Source organism: Trematomus bernacchii, unplaced genomic scaffold, assembly GCF_902827165.1.
Source record: "Trematomus bernacchii unplaced genomic scaffold, fTreBer1.1, whole genome shotgun sequence".
NCBI classification, from domain to species: domain Eukaryota; kingdom Metazoa; phylum Chordata; class Actinopteri; order Perciformes; family Nototheniidae; genus Trematomus; species Trematomus bernacchii.
Window position 1 is genome coordinate 5,260,357 of NW_022987588.1, and position 18,386 is coordinate 5,278,742.

General features: G+C 41.2%; 2 protein-coding genes across 2 annotated transcripts; both read right to left on the reverse strand.

Annotated features, from left to right (window-relative positions):
* Positions 1-236: 236 nt before the first annotated feature.
* Positions 237-14,883, reverse strand: tfg (trafficking from ER to golgi regulator). Its single transcript, XM_034128530.1, has 8 exons — positions 14,696-14,883; positions 12,161-12,374; positions 11,874-11,957; positions 9,272-9,418; positions 8,024-8,191; positions 7,763-7,912; positions 1,630-1,731; positions 237-1,511 (listed from the first exon to the last, which is right to left on the reverse strand). The coding sequence occupies exons 2-8, from the start codon at positions 12,342-12,344 to the stop codon at positions 1,063-1,065; spliced, it is 1,284 nt and encodes a 427-aa protein (XP_033984421.1). The 5' UTR covers positions 12,345-12,374; positions 14,696-14,883; the 3' UTR covers positions 237-1,062.
* A 746-nt stretch (positions 14,884-15,629) lies between these two features.
* jagn1a (jagunal homolog 1a) lies at positions 15,630-17,912 on the reverse strand. The gene is made up of 3 exons (XM_034128786.1): positions 17,778-17,912; positions 16,926-17,029; positions 15,630-16,842 (listed from the first exon to the last, which is right to left on the reverse strand). The coding sequence occupies exons 1-3, from the start codon at positions 17,907-17,909 to the stop codon at positions 16,380-16,382; spliced, it is 699 nt and encodes a 232-aa protein (XP_033984677.1). The 5' UTR covers positions 17,910-17,912; the 3' UTR covers positions 15,630-16,379.
* Positions 17,913-18,386: the final 474 nt, after the last annotated feature.

Consider the following 18,386-nt stretch of genomic DNA (forward strand, 5'->3'; position numbering starts at 1 on the left):
TATCAACCGCATACTCCCATGCCATAAGTCCCAGCCAACCACAACCCACAGGCAGGAAAACTGAATAGGAAAACCAGCATAACTACACTTTTCCAAATCTGGGTGGGGGAGAAGACGAAGAGAAGCCAAACTTAACAGAGACATGAACTCAGAAACCACAAAGTGGGGAGAGTGTTAAGAGAAAGACAGAAAGACAACGTCCCGGCCAACAGCAACACAATATCAAAACAAAGAGATTAAACTGGGTCGCAATCATTTATTAGGTTCAAGAAAAAAAATGTTACATTTTATACATAAACAACTAATCTCACTCGAGGGTGGAACTTGATTTATTAGTAAAAACCAGTGATAAAGAGAAAAAGAGGAATAGCAAGCCTTACTGGAGATGATATATAATTAACTAAATGAAAGAAGCCTTCTTCATGACACTGGGATCTACACCTCCCATAAGCCATCACCTAGCTAGTGTTCCCAACATGGGGCAGTTTCAATAACACATCATTAATACCGACATGGTGGTGAAGTTGATCAGATCAAGAAAAACAACAACAAACAGAGCAAAAACAAACCACAAAAGGGCAACTTTTCATTTAGATTGTGTCATATAAATGCATCTATACATAGTAAACTCGACCGGGTTGAGATATTCTGCATTGACGTGAACGACACCGATGCAGAATGTGGACGCTGATCTCACTCTCAAAATGAAGCATTACCATGTACAGAACATTGTGCCACAGCCTGCTTTGGTCTCCCAGGTGTGTGCATACAGACTCGTTACATATCGACAGATACAAGAGGGCCAGTGGTGGTGACAGGAGGCGAGGAGTAACACAAGGAACAGACACCAGGGCAGAGTGTGGTGTTGGAGAGACAGCATACGAACACTAACCATCAGACTGAGGGGGGGGGGGTTGCTTGTTTCATGTTGGGACTTGATATTTGTGTAGGGAAGGGGATGCAGAGCAGCGTTTTCCTGCACCCACTCCAAACAGGGAGCCACACATAGAGGGAGGGGGTTGGGGGGGGGGGGGATGTGTGAGGATCATCAGCTATCCTCTTTTACCGGTACCCAGGGCCAGGCTGGGTGTAGCCCTGGCCGTACGGGGGGCGGTTGCGGGCGTACGGGTTACCGGCTCCGGGTGGGGGGGTGACAGTGCTGCCTGGGGGAGGGGTGTATCCTGGGCGGGGAGCGAAGCCTGCGGCGGGCTGGGAGCCGGGCGGCAGGCTGTAGTTGGCAGGCTGGGAGGCCTGGGAGGTATAGTTTTGGGGAGGGAAGGCTCCTGGGGGGTACTGCTGGGCTGCCTGAGTGGGATGGGGCTGCTGCTGCTGCTGCTGCTGCTGGCCCCCCTGGAAGCCTGGAGCAGGAGCTGCACCGGGGGCTGGGGCCTGGGAGGAGGGAGGGGGGTAGTTCTGAAACTGCTGCTGGGGCTGCTGGGGCTGCTGAGGCTGCTGAGGCTGCTGGGGCTGGGGGGGGGCGGGCTGAGGGGCTCCGGGCTGAGTGCTGTATCCTGCAGAGAGAGGGAGGGAGAGTCTTTTTAATTCACTCCAGAATAAAGACATCCCCATTGCTCTAGAACTCAGCAGCTACTTTTCTTCTTGTAACATCCTGACCATTTCTGCTCTTACCAGAGTACTGCATACCGTACTGCTGCTGCGGCTGCTGGGGCGGGGCAGCGGGCTGCTGGGGGGGGTATCCACCTGGAGCCTGGTACTGCTGATACATCTGACCTGAAGACACAGGGACAAGCGTCATCAGTACAGATAGAACAACACAAATAAGATCCACTGTTCCAGATTCACTTTTAAAGTCTCTCAGTGTTTGTTTTTCATTCACAGCTTTCACTTCTGCTAAAACCTCACGCAGTCATTAATATCTTCTGCTGTGTTTCACCCGAGTGCAAGGCTTAGGTGCGATTACCTAGACGAGGAAAACATATTACTACAGGCCTGTATTGACGATAACCATAATACGTAAAACCTTTTCACAAAACGCAACAATTCTGCAAACTGTAAGAAGTTTGGACAAAACATTTACAGTTGGCAGTAACAGATAGTCGGTTAACAAGTATCCAGTACAGATCCTTCTGTATGATTGTCTATGTTATAAATTGGATCTCTTCTGCTTTTTTAAGCATTTTATGCCTCTAAGAAGTATGTGTGTGTGTGGTATCAGGGAAACACCTGTTCATCAGGACAGAATAACAAACAACTGCTTCCAAAAAGCAGCTGCAAACACTTTGATACAGCTATTTGTTGCTAAAAGCACAGGACCCACAGATGATGATCGTTGGGAGACGTTACAGTAAGAAGCATCCAACAGCATGCAAGTGCCCAAGTCGACATAAACACACAAAGGCAACCTTTGCAGAGTATGATGAGCAGTTGGTAATATCTTCCTTGAAAGTGACGTGGTGCACACACACTCCTTTTTATGTTTCAAAAACATGGAAACTATTTTTCCTTGTTATTTTAAATTTGCTCATCAAGTTTTCCGTTGAATGCCTGAATGTTCAGAAGGCAGGCGAAGACTTGGCAAACTACTGGTCTCCCTTAACAAGGCCTGCATTTCTCTCCAAAATCTCCAGCCTGGCATATAAACTGGGTTGACGACGTGAAAAGCACAAAGAGGGAAGGCCTAATGAAAGACGGCCGCACCGGGGTTCACTGGTTCTTCAAGCCCTGCTTTTCCACTCTTTGGGAGGGCTGACATGACACTTTACAATTACTGAGAGTCTGAACAAAGCAACGCTGAGTCCTATGAAATGATATACTGTCAGAAAACCTCAATGCACTCAGAAAGAACTACCCTTTTTTTTGTATCCAGTAATTCAAAACATTAGAGTAGTGCATACAGTACACACACAATGAATGTCCCGAAGGAAACTGACTTTGACTGAGGCTAAAAGAACCAGGAGTCAGAAAACACGTCAAACAACCTTGCATTGTTTCTGGGAGACACTTGACAACTAAATATTTATCTAGCAACAGTGGTGTCTTTTGAAAAGCGTTAATGTGATGTGGCAACCATCTGTTATCTCACTGACAGCACCTTTTACATGAACACCACAGTCTTTATTGTGTGAGAAGGCATGTGTGTTAAATTGGCTTCTCCTCCTGTTCTCCACCGGCCTGTAATCCATCATGTGTTATGTAAGAGTGATGGAAGGACGCATGGCTGTGAGACACCTTCAGCCTGGGGAGTTCATTTCACTTCAGGGTAGACGAGAGATCCGCTATGAGCCTGCTGAGCGCTCACAGGACGAAAGGAATGAAAAGAGTCAGGGATCAAGAGTTACTATTTTGGTATAGTAGTTTGCTTTTGAAATCAGTCACCTATAGACCACTTTACTTTTAGAAGACAGTCACGGATACATGGATTCTTTCAAGTCTAAACGTCACTTTACACATGCATCCTGCGCTTACCAGTGTGTGGCATTTTATACATCTTAAAACCAGTGCACATAACCACCAAGTGCGTGCACATGATACGAGTGCACAGAGTCAAAATGGTGTGTGGAAAATGCACAAATGCAGTCCCTTCCTGCGACACTGGCTCACTCGCTTTTGAAAGTAGTGATGGAATAGACTGATGGTGACTTGTGACTTTGCTTCGGCTGAGGGAACCATAAACGACGCTCATCATGTTGTGACCACGTAAAACGTTATCTAGCAGGCTCACAAACAAGTTTCGCATCTGCCTGGATCCTGGCTGCAGTCCGGAGCCCCAGCGAGGGGCTCACTGAAGACGGAGCCAAGGCTACAGGAGAAAAATCCCAAGTTGGGAAAATTATGTTCATCGGAGCAAAAAAGTATTTGGCTCTAGTTCTACTGACCTTTAAACAAGCCTGAAGAAAAAGTCAGGAGAACAAGTTCTTATTTTTTAAAAAACCACACATTTCTGCCCATCTGATAAAGAGCCTCGAGCTTTAGTCTCAGACGCCGCTACAAACACATGTGTTTACAGTTTATTAATGTCTAGCACACATATTGCCAAGGGATAGACAATAGGTCTAAATCTTTACCATCTGCCTATGGATCTTGTTGGCAGCATTCCTATGGTAGAAAGTAACCTAAGCTTTGAAAAGACCATACACACTCATTTGGCAGCCAACCTCATGTATTTTATAAATTATAATGCATCAAGGCTGATTTGCCTGGAGGCAGCTATACTGAGGAACAGTCTGCAGCCTGAGACAGTGATATTGTGAGGAAAGGGTCGAGTGGGAGAAGGGGCTGGCAGGATCTAGTTTAACGTCTTTGTTTGCCAACCATCTGCAGCCTTGGAAGTAAGAAAGACATTAAGAAGTGAAACTGTAAGGAGAGGACAAACTATGCGTTGCCACGTTGGGTTTCGGAGATGCGTCTAACAACCTGCCACAAGATTACAAGACGGTATTTAGGAAGAGCGGCCAATGTGTATAATAACAACACTTTAGTGAGCTCTGTGGGGTAATTCTCTTTTCACTTGGTACAGAAAGTTCTCCTGGAGCTGGGACAAAGGCTTGCTGCACTACAGCAGGGTAAATGCTTGCAAAGAAGAAACTTTAGACTGCACTTATGGGCTGTCAGCCTGTTTAATACCTTACCTCTAGCTGCCTACATACTTTACTTGACCTATATCAGATAAGCTCAAGTAGCCTACCTCCTGTCTTGCTGGTTTGAACCGATATACATTCAGGGCCTAAGCACCTTTTAGCATTGATTTTTAGGCCATTACGTCAATTAATATAGAAGCTATTGAAAAGATATGAGACTATTTGATAAAGAAACTGCTGATATTTTCATTAAAATAATCATATGTATATTTAGGGAGACAAAAATCAGATACACAAAAGGTGTAAAAAGATGTTGTTTAGCCTAGTTCTCGTGTTATAGAGGGAACACTCAGAACCATGAGCAGCTGGCTGGTGAGCTGGCTAACCCAGTGACTGAAGAAGTCTTCATCTGGAGCGACTAAAGGAGTAAAAAGCCCTGTGGAGAGGCCCTGCTAATCAACCAGGCCAAACCACAAACCACCAGTTAAATGGGGATAGTGATACCACATGTATGTTGACTAATCTCCAGTGTTGCAGGTGTGACTGCTCTGAGAACAAGTTACAGCTCTGCAACAGAAAGGCCTCTCCTTTGCTCCAGTGGTCTCCTCAAAAGAGCGATGCCAAACCACAATCTGAAAACAATCCGATCCACTCACTTATTTGTGGTAAACAAATACAATATGCGTCACCTCTGTGGCTGCACCTGCCTGGGCCTTTCTCTGCAACAACAGGAAGACCAGGCCAGAGAATTCCCTCAAGTTAAATTAGATAAAGATTGGAAGAAATTAAGACACGTGTGATTGGCGCAGAACACCATTTCCCAGCGTGGTGCTGAGTAAAGTAAAAATAAGTCATGTTTGTTATTGCCAATACACTGCCTGATCCTATTTCCATGTATCGTCATGTAGTCTTTAGGTTTGGGTCCAGAATGTCCATATTAAAGATCACACCCAGGGGATAGCTGGGGGGTTTCTCCTGAGTAAGGAAACCCCTAAATCAATGCTTGGTCTTGTTTAAAGAATGTTGATTCCACAGTGGTGAGACTCAAGCATCATTTCTCATTCAATGAACTGTGCTGCTTCTCCAGCAGAATGGATCTTGCTTACATCTAGGGATGCTCCGAGCGGCAATTTTGGGGCCGATCGCCGGAATCAGTATCGGCCGATACCGATTGGGATCTTCCATTTAAAGTGCTGTTTAAAACTCAGTTAATGGGGCTCATTCACTGGCGCTCACAAACAACAACCAACATAATTATTACATTCAAATGAAGTACATTATTCAAGTTTACATTAACTTTGGATAATAACACGGGAGAAATGAGCGGAAGCGCTCTCTTTTCCTCTCTCCCCCTCTCTCTCTCTCTCCTGACAGCCTGTCAGTATCTCATGCAGCTCACTGATCCAGTAATGAGTAACCCGACAGTGAAGAATAAATATATTTATAACTAGTTTAGCTTGTTCCAGAGGTAGATAAAATAGCTAAGTGTGTTAGGTCTATCTCTTAGTGTGTGTGTTGCTCCGCTCACCGGTCCGTCACAGCGGGTGGAGCTGCAGGATTTCTGCTTCACACACACGTTGCATTCCGCTATTTTACTGTCTTTTTCGGACACCTTAAAATACTGCCAGACTGGTGAAGCCATTTTGGCGAGCTTGTTTTGCCGCGCACAGAGAAAAGTGTCATGTATTTTACGTCATGTGATCGGCTCTCACGATCGGCCTTTATAGAGAGCACCGATCGATCGGCAGAGAGTGAATATCGGCCGATATCGATCGATCGGAGCATCCCTACTTACATCTGTGAGCTGCACACTTTAGTAAATGTAAACTAAAAAAGGTAGAGTCAATCTATTATCCTCCTAAATCTGTTTTTATTTTTCTCATATCAAAACAAGACTCCTGCACTCTGTAAACATTTCACCTAATCTAATAACTGGCTCAGTATTGGTGACACCGTCTATAATCCACTGAGTCATAAAAAGGTCATTTGAACTGAATCAACACCGCTAACTAAACAATGGTAATGTATTATGGTCTGGTGTATTCTTTAATCTTTATTTGTCATAGGAACACTAAATTGCACTTGAAGGTGTAATTGTTTTCAGAGCGGGCTCAGTCATGTGAGCTGTGAAATACCATCTCACAGCAAGAACACCGACTGCTGCACATGAACCTGCAGTTTAGTCACAGATAATTAAAAAAAGAACGTACTGTGCATGCATGACCACATTGAGACAGGACTGAACCCATAGGAACAACATCATAAAAACTGCACTCTGATAAGTGTATGATTTCAAATGTTCTTTGTATTTATTGTCATAGTTTTCACCGCAGTACTGCTTGTGTGTGAGCTTTAAAGGCCCGGACACACCAGCCCGATTTTGGGAGTCAGAGGCCGTCAGAGGCCGTCAGAGGCCGTCAGAGGCCGTCAGAGGCAGTCAGAGGCAGTCAGGCGCAGTCAGGCATTCGCGGCGCCCTACTCAGGTTGGTGTGTACCGCACCGTTGTCTCTTTACGGCACCTTTTCACACCTCCCGACGCCGATTCAACATGTCAGAGAAAGTCGGCCCAAGCAATCACTCTGATTGTCTGTTCACACTACCGCTGCCTGCTGGTAAGGACAGTTATTGCCAATCGTCGACTGAAGTATTTGTGGTGTGTTCGTAGGCGGGCGGCGTAGGCGGGCGGCGTAGCGGCGAAGCTGACGTAAAAGTCGGGACGCCTTCGGTACGCGTTCTTTGGTCTTAGGTGGGTGTGTAGCGGCCTTAAGACAATGCTTAACTATCTTTTGTAGTGTTTATTTTTCTATTGCTTCTACGGTAGGATCCTCCAACCAATACTTCTTTGGATAATTCAGAAAGAACCAATACTACTAATGCAAACAGTTTTAAATAACTACAAGCTGCCCCATTACATCTAATCACACCATCTTAAACTCACCACTGGATATCATTTCTGGCTTAAAAGAACCCAGAGAGAACAACTCTAAACAAAAGAGCTTGAGGTTAACATTTTTTCAGGCAACATTTGTGGGAATGTAAGAAAAACATCCCATATAACTGCGGCAATGTGGGAGAAATTGTAATTCCTAACCAGCGATAAGGCAGTCAATCTCCCTGCTATCCGTGTATGTGGCTGCCTGTGTGTTCACCTATTTATGTATTCAATATTGCATGTGGGTATATTGGATTTCATGGGGCAGTAGCTGTGTGTGGTTGTGACTCACCATCCAAGGCAGCTGGGGGGCCCTGCTGCACTCCAGGATAGGCAGCCTGTGGTTGGGGAGGCGCCACCGGCTGAGGAGCTGCAGAGGAGGAAGAGTTGATGCTGTCAGGTGTTCCTGAACGCTCCTCTAGTGACAGTGACGCTGGGGGAGCTGCTCAGACGAGGAAAGGAATATTGACATTACAGCGATACACTGAAACAAAACACAAACGTATCAAAGCCAAGTGTCTTCTATTTGATGCCGTTTGCTCAGGTGCAATACCTTGGGCATGGTCCTCACTTAGTCCAAAAGCGGAGATGACATTCTTGCTGACCTCGTCCTGGTTTTTTAACGGGTCGAAGGCCGACATGCTGGCTGCGCTGACTGGAGTGGCGTGTTTCACAGCCTGCTCTGCTGCCATCAGTTTGCCTTCACGTCCGTCCACTGAATCTAGAAACACAGACACAGAGACCTTTAGGAACCAGCTGAGTCTAAGACACATTTTGGCAACAAGGCAATGCAACATTTGGCGATTCGAATATTTAGTATGAAAGGGACGAGTGCTAAAGACCTTGATTACACTCCTGCATTAGACTCAGAAAAACAAATCCAACTGTTTGCAGACTACAGATCACTCCCCATTTACTGTTTCCAGACAAATAACTTACTCAGCTGTTATTAAAAAGTTACAGCTCACAAAAATGAAAAATGGCAGTACAACGTTTCTCGGACAACAGTTATGATAACACATGGAAAGGGTGGCTTTCTGCTTAGTGCGTTTGTGTGCAAGTCTGTATTCCTACAATCAAACTGGACTAAACCAGTTAATATTTATACAAAAGCTAGTTGTTAAATTATTCCACAATGACTGACCCTTATAAACTCAAGTCTCACTCTGGTACCAGTATGCCTGTGGGATCTTAAATGTTGGCAGTAAGCATGTGGAATGTGATCAAAAGGTTTGTTAAGGAAGAGTGATCCCCATCAGTGGGATAACAGACCTTACTGAAGGTTTGTGATCTAAAAAATAAAACCCAAAGACAAATCAGACTGCTTGGATTATGCATGTGAAAATATACTATAGCCTAGACGGCACAGTGTGGCTCTGTGATTTACATTACTGTTCAGAAGTTATGAGTTTTCATGTAACGACCATTAAAACACACTATCGGAAAGACGGCAAATCAATCAAGAAATTGCAAAGTAAACATATTTTTATAGTAAAACAGACAGAGTTTTCTTACAAGGCTGGTACTAAAGGCTGGTATTAATAAGGCTGATACTGATATCCAGTTTAAAAAATCCAACCAAAAACCTAAGGATATGGATCCTTTACATTTGTCTTTTTTTAAGTAGGACATTTAACAAATGAAAAATCAATCTGTCAGTGCTCTCTGGTGGACAAACTATGTAATGATGACACCGAACCATTTCTGCACTGCAAACATATACACCGATACCGATATAATCTAATAAAGGTTGACTTGTTGGTCTACCTCTAAAGTGTGTGTGTGTAGGAGGGGTGGTTACCACTGTCCGGTGCTGTAGCAGCCAGGCCCGGCTCTGTTGGGGGCTCCAGGCTGTCCAGGAGGTTGTTGACTTTATTCCTGAGCTCAATGAGCTCCCTGCGCAGATACTTCACTTGACTAGACTCCAAAGGTCGCGGCTGACCGTTCACTGCAGATAACGGGAGATAAAGAAAAAGAAAAGCAGTGAGCAAAGTCAAACATGAGATTAAGATAAGCCAAACATTTCTCCATGTCCGCAGTCAAATCCATCTGTGTGTAAGACCTCAAGGAAAGGGATTGATTCCTGATGGCTTTTACAGAGGACAACAATCCCCAGGTCATATCTTTATTCTCCTTATCGTTATCTCACGTCTGATCTCATTAGATACAATCATTTCCCACTTGGAGTCAAGTATTCAGGATCTGAGTTATAGCCATGATGATGACCTATTGATTCCATTTGTATGATCTTTTAGATTGACACATTTCACTATACATTATGATTAACAGTTGGGCTGAAAGTCAAACTGTAAAATAGGATCTCAAGCAAGAACAGTTTATTACAGTAACATTTGCTAATTCAAAATAAACACTGTTTGGAAACTCATAATTATCCAGTTCATTGGTCAGCTGGAAAGGCGGTTCATTCCACACCAAGTATGTGGCAATTATGAATGATGACTAGTTGCAAATCTGACTCCACACTGTGAATACTTGGCATTACTGAGATCATCTATCGATCACATGGTTAAAACCACAAAGCCATTTGCAAAAGCAGCCAGGCTGACAGAGGGAATGAAAGCTTTATTATAACCAGCTAAACAAAAGAGCTTGGTTTTCGTGCTAACTTAATGAATTTAAATGACACTATCTAACCAATAGGTCAATTATTCAATTTCCAATCTGCTCTCAACACAGGAAAAAGGTCTTCACAATCTTTGACACTTTGTGACCTGCACCACGTAAGTCATTCAATATTTTCCCAATTGTTATTATCCCCACTCTAAAAGTGACTGGGAAGTGTAATGTCCAAGAATGATTTTGAGATTAGTGTCCGCCGGACATTCTTTTCTCACATAAGTTTCTGTGTTATGAGAGGATAATGCTGAACAGGGATGCAGTGGGTCATGAGTTCCTCTGTTGAGACACAGGCTGCCACAAGACTCTGGCTACTCTTGCTTGTTTTGCATTTCGACACGTCGAAGAAAATTCATTCCACATGAGGTTATTATGCATGTTTGTTTTTGAAATAAAAGCTGAAATCTTGCAGATTACTCACTTATAATCGCAATTACAGGAGAACAAACTGACGGGAAGCAGAGAATAGGAAACATCATGTTGCCATTATATTCCTGAGTAGAGTGAATGCACATTTAACTTTTGAGTTTAAAAATGAGTCAACATTATAACATTTGTAAGAAGCAAGTACATGGTGTGCTATGACTTTGAAGTCTTTTTTTCCCGTAGCTGATATCAATATTCTGTTGAATCGTTATCTTTCCTGCCTATATTCCTCTAGTGGTTATTCTCTACCACAATATTTCCGTGCAGGAAGGAACATAATCAGATTCCAGGCTATTCAAAAGTCAAACACTGGGAAAATAATCCTGCTTTTAAAATGAATATCATTCACAGGAAATAGAGTAATTCATGAACATGACTACAAACACATGTAATATAGAAATGGGAGCCGGGAGACATAATCAGGGAAAACAACAAGTGGATTTTTGGCATTTACAGAATCAGATGAAGAAGTGATTATGGCCGGAAATTGGCATGTATTGAAGAGAATGGATTGAAAGAAAACAGTCACAGATGGCTTGTTTGATCAGTATAATTGGGATGTGCTTCAGCCACCTGCGACCCTACGGATAAGTTGAAATAGCTTAAATAAATGGGTGGAATATACTTCACCTTCAGATCCAGTTAATATTAAGGTTAAGTTATAAAACCAGACAGAAAACACAATTTACTTATAAAGCTGCATATAGATTTGCCATATATGACATCTATTTACCAGGCGGACCTTATTTGTTCAAGTATTCCTACTCATACAACAATCAAAATCATATTTTAGATCAAGTATTATTAACTGTAAAACCTAATGCAACGTGTTATTACTTTAAAAAGAAAACAGGTCTTAACCTGACATGTTAGGGCGGGGCTAAGCGGTTGTTTGGTAAATATTATTAATTCTTCTCATGCCTGAGTCAGCTGGCCTGGTGCATATTTAAAATGTCAGTAAGGAACCAGTATAACTGGACAAAAGGCTTTTGTGAAAACAACCATCTTCTGCCTGTCATGTTCTTTGCTTGCTCGACAGGTGCTAAGAAACGTACAGAAATGTCCAACTCAAATGATTAAGAAGGGAGTGAAGACAACTTTCCTTCAGTCAGAGAAGAGCTGAGGTTTGTTGTTTGAAACATAAGCTGGACTGCCCTCCAGTGACTGGTTAAGGTAACAGCCGATTAAAGACATCATGGTCTACAATTGATCATTATTACGGTTTCACATGATTTAAGAAATCCAGAGGCTTGAAGTTTCAATTCCTTAAGGAAAAGTTCACACACAACAGAGGGGCGGATGTCTTTTGATCGGTAAGAGAAAATGCTTCAATATCTTACCAAACAAAGTCAGTTTGAGTATTCTACTGCACTGGATGGCGAAGGAGAGGTCGGAGCTGTCAAAAATGGTGATGAGGTCATCATCTAGAAAGAGGGAAATTAAAGAAAAGATTATTCACTGTATGGGAAATTATCTCTGCCAAAAATAAAGATTACGTCGTCAAGTTATCAGTAACAGTCACATAAACTTGGTTTTAAAAACAAGACAACCAGAGGAAAACGTCAACAATCACACTTGTGACCCTTGAGACCAATAAGGACAAAGGGCCCTGGATGTCCTGACTCACCTTCATCCTTGTATTTGATGGTAACCTCGTCGTTACTCTGCAGCTTTCCCCTGAAGACACGTTGCATCATCAGCACTAGCTCGTCGTAAGTAATGTCTTCGTTGTGGATTGGGATGCGTCTGATGTCATCGCCCAACTGGGCTTTAATGATCAGCTTCCCGCTTAGGTCCAGCTGGCCGTTCATGGTGCCGTCCGACCTCTTCTGCTCCCACCACTAACAGGGTCAGAGGAAAGGTAGATTTGAAAACAACTTACTAAACAACAAGCCTGATGTCCTAGCGTCCTGTCTACTTTCTCAATGCTTAATGGAACAGAGTATGACATTTTGGGAACAGCTAAGTTGGACTGACTTTGATTATTTGTTGACTATTAAAGAAGTAGGGTTTTTATTCATAAAGTTGATTGAAGGTTACCAAAAACTAAAGTCATCAACAGCATCAGTGTTAACGGACAATAGTGTAATGCTGAACCCCACTAGAACTGCAGGACTATGATTAAAAGAATGACTCACTCTGCTTAGTATTGAAAGATCTCACTTATGCACGAAATAAAATAACATCAGAATGATCATTATATTCAACTAGAGGGCTTAGAAAACACTGGTTCTGTGTTATCAGGTTAGGCGAAGTAGTTGTTGAAAGTGGTTTCTTGGTGGTTACTATTTAAAGGCGATTGTTACATTAACAAGGGATATGGAATCATGTTCAAATTAGCAGATCCTATTTGTGGTCTTATCTCTCTGAACAGAGATCAAGGGAGAAAGAGAACTTCTCTCTACTAAACATTTAATTGTAATAGTCTAACTCAATCTTTAACAAACCGTCTATCTTCCTAATGGGCAGTGATGTGATTTCTAAAGTTTGTTTATACGTAATTTAATCCAATCAAGAGTATTCATATGAAGTAACAACATCACACAGTGTCCCTGTACTGCAGGGTCTAAGGGTCAAACATCACCCTGTGAGGTGGCAAAGATAACTGTATGATATTACAGACTTTGACCCAAAATATTAACCAGTTTGATAAGATAATCACAGCTTTCAACTATGAGTATTGGACCTTTTCGAAAGACATCATTTGATCATTTACAAGCAAAATAGGTGAAACACACAGATTAAGTTTGTTATGCAATCCAACATATGCAGTTTCACATTCAGCTAAAGTCGAGCCTAAACAGCTTGTGATCAATGCACGTCTCTCAGTGATCATGTGCATCAGTGGTGGATAATAACAAAGTGCATTTACTCAAGTACAATTTTGAAGTACCTTACCTGAGTGTTTTCAGTATATGCTACTTATACTTCTACTCCACTGCATTTTAGAAGCCAATATTGTACTTTTTAGTCCACTACATTTATTTGACAGCTTTAGTTACTAGTTATTTTTTAGATGTAGACAATTAGCTTGTACAAAATATAAATATACATTAAATTATTTATAAGTTATATGTATAGGTTAGGACATCCAGCAGCAGTATACAGTTACTGTATAATATATAGATGATTAGGAGCACCTTTATTCTTGATACTTTAAGTATATTTTGATGCTGATACTTTTGTACTTAAGCAATATTTGGAATTCAGGACTTTTTACTTGTAACAAAGAACTATGCAAATGTAGTATTGCTTCTTTTACTTACAAATCTGAGTACTTCTTCCACAACTGATATGTAGTGAGCAGCTGGATTTACTATGACGTTTGGTACTTATGTTCAAGGCTGGACAATAAACAGTGAATTTAATTCCAGAGATGCTACGGCTTTCACTCTGCTAGCCAGATGAATAATTAGCCGGATGCTAGGGATTGTGTGGTAGCTAACATTTAGCATACAGTTATGTTAAATGGGGGAACGACAAACTGGTTTCTACCAAAAGTGGCAATACTAAATGTTGATGACAACGTTTGGTAACTTTAGATCTGATTTAGACGTTAAAATTGTCACTGAAGTGCGGCTAAAGCTGATGGTAACAGACGCTCATTCGCAGAGTCATCTGTCAGTGGCCCATAAACATAACCAGTGACTGCTAACTAGGCCGTTTCATCACTGCCCTGTCAATGGTGTCATTAAAAACTGTAAATGCGGAGTTAAAAGCAATAGTATATTTAATATTTCATTTCATTGCAGTAAAATAACCATCATTAATTTCACTTTCTAGTAATCGGTCGGCATCAAGCTGTTTCCTGGGTAACTTGCTACCTTTAAATGGCACTCTGAGCTAACGTTAGGTAAACCGGCATATTTTCAACAAAGTAAAATAACAACTTTGTCTTTCGTAAGAATAGAAAAAAAAGCCAGTGTCAGTTATTTTCGTATGTAACTTCCTATGAATAAGACTCGGCACCTGTTTGGGCGAGATGCCTAAGCGTTAGCTCGCTGCGTAGCTAAATTAACATTAGTAGTTGCTAGCTAGCAAGCTAACCACATAGCTAGCTTGCTAGCAACAGACCACTCAAACAGAGAAAGGATGGGAACTGCTGTGTGGTTTAAACTACTTCATAACATGCCTGAACCATAAACACAAGAAGGTATTTTACCTGAATCAGACGACTTGGCCGCGCTGTGTTTCACAGGTTTCCCTAAACCGTGAAATTAATATATTTTAGCTAGCCTAGCTAGACCCGGGTACCAGCATCAGGAAGTGTCCAAGCCTCCAAGACTGTCAACGTCAAACAGTACGTGGCATTCATCGTGCGCATGCGCAGATGATCTGGATCAAAGTGCGTTGTGACCGTTGTGACCAGATACTGTGCCTGTGATTGAATCACCTAATTGTAAATATGTTCAGTGCTGTAAAGCAGAGCTGGGAGAAGTACTCAGATCTTGTACTTAAGTAAAAGTGGAAGTACCATAGTGTAGGAATACTCTGTTACAAGTAAAAGTCCAAAATGTTACAGATGTAAAAGTACAAAAGTATTAGCATCAAAATATACTCAAAGTACCAAAATAAAGCAATATGCAAATGTTCTAAATTCAAAATTATATATTTTATGTTTTGATTATAATGATTGATGCATTAATGTATTTATCAAAGCTGGTAAAGGTGCAGCTAGTTTGAATTACTTAGTATGCTGCAGGGTAGCTCGTTAATGTTACTCCTGGTGTAACTAAAGTCTTATTTAAGTTTTAAGTGTGTTACACCACTGATGTAAAGTAACTAAGTACATCACTCAAGTACTGTACTTAAGTAGCCTACAAAGGCGTCATTTGCACTGGGGACGCTGGGGACATGTCCCCACCACTTTTTGAAAAGGCCAATTTTGTACCCACCACTTTTTAAAAGTATAACTTATACATGTTCTGAAAAATAACGTGCACAAAGAAATGTAATTAAAAAAGAACACTGGTTTAGTGTTTGCAGCAAACCATCACACACACTTCTGTGGAGATGCTCTCCAACATCCTCAATAATACACTAAATAAACGGGCAGTGTGTTAAGGAGACATTTCTTGAAAAAGATATCCAGAAACACGCTTTATAATGCATATTTTATTCCGAAACACAGGAGTAATGAGCTGTCTTTCTGATGCTGAATGAGAAAACATGAAAATATATCAGTACAGGCAGCTATTCTTATCACCATCTCTATGTTTTAATAGCTGAAATGCATTCAGGAAAGCAGGTAATATGAGAGGTAGACTTACAGAAGAAACAGCATCAGCACATCTGTAGCAATAAACCTAGTTCCTTTAAAGGTAGAGTCAGCAATTCTAATCCAATATATTTTTGTCAAATTCAGCAAAACCCTCCTCCTTGCTAGAAATATATATTCAGTGTGTGCTGAAAACAAATCTGGTGTTTGTACACAGCCCTGGCTCTGTAAATGGTATACAAAAAGTGTCTCACTCCCAGTTGCAATTCTTGAATTCACTTCACATAATTTTTAGAGAGATTACTTAACATCCCTTTTCCTAATTGACCAATGTCTTAATTTAGATTCAAGCTGATGATGAAGGGGGGAAAGTAGATGGTATTCCATGTTTATGGATGTTGCTTTGATGCCACTCCTCATTGTGTCTTCTTGCCACTCAAAATAAATTATGATGAACAAAAATAAAACAATTTAAAGTAATAATAAATAAGCCAGGTTCCTGTACAGAAGAAACTGGTTTCTAATGTATGTTGTTTCATGAAATTAATTATATATAAATAGACTTAAATAAGATTAATAAATTAAGTTAAAAACACAGTTTTTTCCCAGTCACAGCTTTTTCACTCGATTACTTCTTCTTCTTTTCCTGAGTGGAGTCAAACCAAGAGTCTAACAGCTTCTTCATGTAATATAACTGCCAGCCGTGTACTTGAACAGCAACCACCATGATGAGATACATAACAGTCACTGCAGAGAAGCCAAAAATGAAGCGGTAGGCCTTTCCATGGCGGTAGAGCTGCTGCGCCACAGGAAACATCTCCATTCCACCGTAAATGAGTGGTGCCACAGAGAACAGCCCTGCGCTGATCATGGATAAGACCAGGTAACTTATATTGTTCTTTGGAAGGGATAGGGCACTGCAGAACAGAGGCAGGAGGCTGAGCAGGTAGGGGTACTCCCACTGGTACGGCATGGACACTATGTCATGGGACACCAGGTTGAAGTGGCTGACAGTCACTTGTGCCGCCACCAGCAGCCAGAGCAGGAAATGGACCAGGTTTAACTTCCGCACCTCTGACTTCATGGGAACACTGTAAAACCGATAACAGATAAACAAGGTGTTAGCCATACTTCTTGTTACTGTCACTATCAAAAATACATGACAGGTACTTGCCTCATCTGGTATTGTGGGACCGACACCCTCTCTTTGTACTTGAATTCACTTCCATTGGTGCCACCTGGTCTGAGACCAGCACGTGATGTCATGTTGAGGCAAACCTAAAGACAAAACACATTTTATTTCAGCAACCAACACTTGACAGACCTAAACCAACAATCATTTTTTGTATTATTTGTTCTATATTATGTTTGAAAATAATATTAAAAAGCCCATGACAATCTCATAAATTACAAAATGATATCTACAAGGTGCTTGTTTTTTACAGCAGCCCAAAGCCAATATATTTTGAAGATATTAAAATGTATAATTTATATAAATAAATCTGCAAATCCTCACAACAGGAAGCTGGATTAGACGTTTGGCTTGAGAATGACTCAGCCCAACCGACCAATTATCAAGATAGTTTATTTGACTATTTAATGATTCCAGTATTTGCTTTAGACCCAAACCTAACATTTGACACTGTTAGCCTGCTCATTTTAACTACACCATGAGACTGGATTAAATGGCAGGTGTTACAACACAGACACGATGCCATCAGAGGAGAAAATCAAGTTAGCAATGACATAAAATCAACCATAGTACGTGAGACCGATCTGATTTTCTAATAACAAAGTGCTACCAGCTATTTAAAAAAAAACAAGAGTAATTAGAGGCAGATTAGTTGGGCTGTTATATGATCAAAGCAGGCTAGCGTGTTAGCTGCTGTTGCTAGCTAACCTAATTTAGCATAACCTTTAAACAGATCTAGTTACGTTTTGTAGCTTACGACTGGCTTGTTTCTATATTTAGCAAAAACAACACAGTGTGACACCATTTCAAATCTTAAAAGCTAACAATGCTTACCCTTACTGCTGCGTATTTCCGGAAGGTTTGGAAGAGCTCGTTGAATGAATCTGTACTAACAAAAGATGTGGTGACAGATGTTGCAAACCCCACTGCGCATGCGCTGTAGTCGATTAACTCCCCCCGCAGCATCAGCATCTCGTCTCACAGCTGTTACCATGATCAGTGATGGAAAGTAACTAAGTAGATTTACATTACATAAGTACTGTACATTAGTACACTTTTGAGGTACTTGTACTTTACTTTAGTATTTCAATTTGTTGCTATTTAGTTATTCTACTCCACTACATCTTAGACGTAAATTGCGTACTTTTACTTTTAATTTATTTAATAACTGAAGTTACTTTGCAGGTTTGGATTAATGATAGGAAATATAATGAACACTTAGGTAAGCCTATAGTTACACCTGGAGTAAATTCCCAAGCTACACTGCAGCATACAAAGTAATTAAAACTAGCTGCACCTTTACCAGCTTTGATAAACACATGAATGAATCAATAATAATAATCAAAACATATAATGTATATTATTATGGAATGGGCCAATCTGCATAATGAGTATTTTTACTTTTGGTACTTTAATATTTTGATGCTGATACTTTTGTAATTT

Bases quoted from the DNA above. Each gene is read 5' to 3' on its own strand.
- tfg (XM_034128530.1), bottom strand. From the start codon at position 12,344: ATGAACGGCCAGCTGGACCTAAGCGGGAAGCTGATCATTAAAGCCCAG. The intron at 9,419-11,873 runs GTAAGATATTGA...CGTTATCTGCAG, and splicing joins ACTCAAACTGACTTTGTTTG to TGAACGGTCAGCCGCGACCT. The intron at 1,512-1,629 runs GTAAGAGCAGAA...CTCTCTCTGCAG, and splicing joins GTACGGTATGCAGTACTCTG to GATACAGCACTCAGCCCGGA.
- jagn1a (XM_034128786.1), bottom strand. From the start codon at position 17,909: ATGCTGCGGGGGGAGTTAATCGACTACAGCGCATGCGCAGTGGGGTTT. The intron at 17,030-17,777 runs GTAAGCATTGTT...TTTTGTCTTTAG, and splicing joins GGAAATACGCAGCAGTAAGG to GTTTGCCTCAACATGACATC. The intron at 16,843-16,925 runs GCAAGTACCTGT...TCGGTTTTACAG, and splicing joins GTCCCACAATACCAGATGAG to TGTTCCCATGAAGTCAGAGG.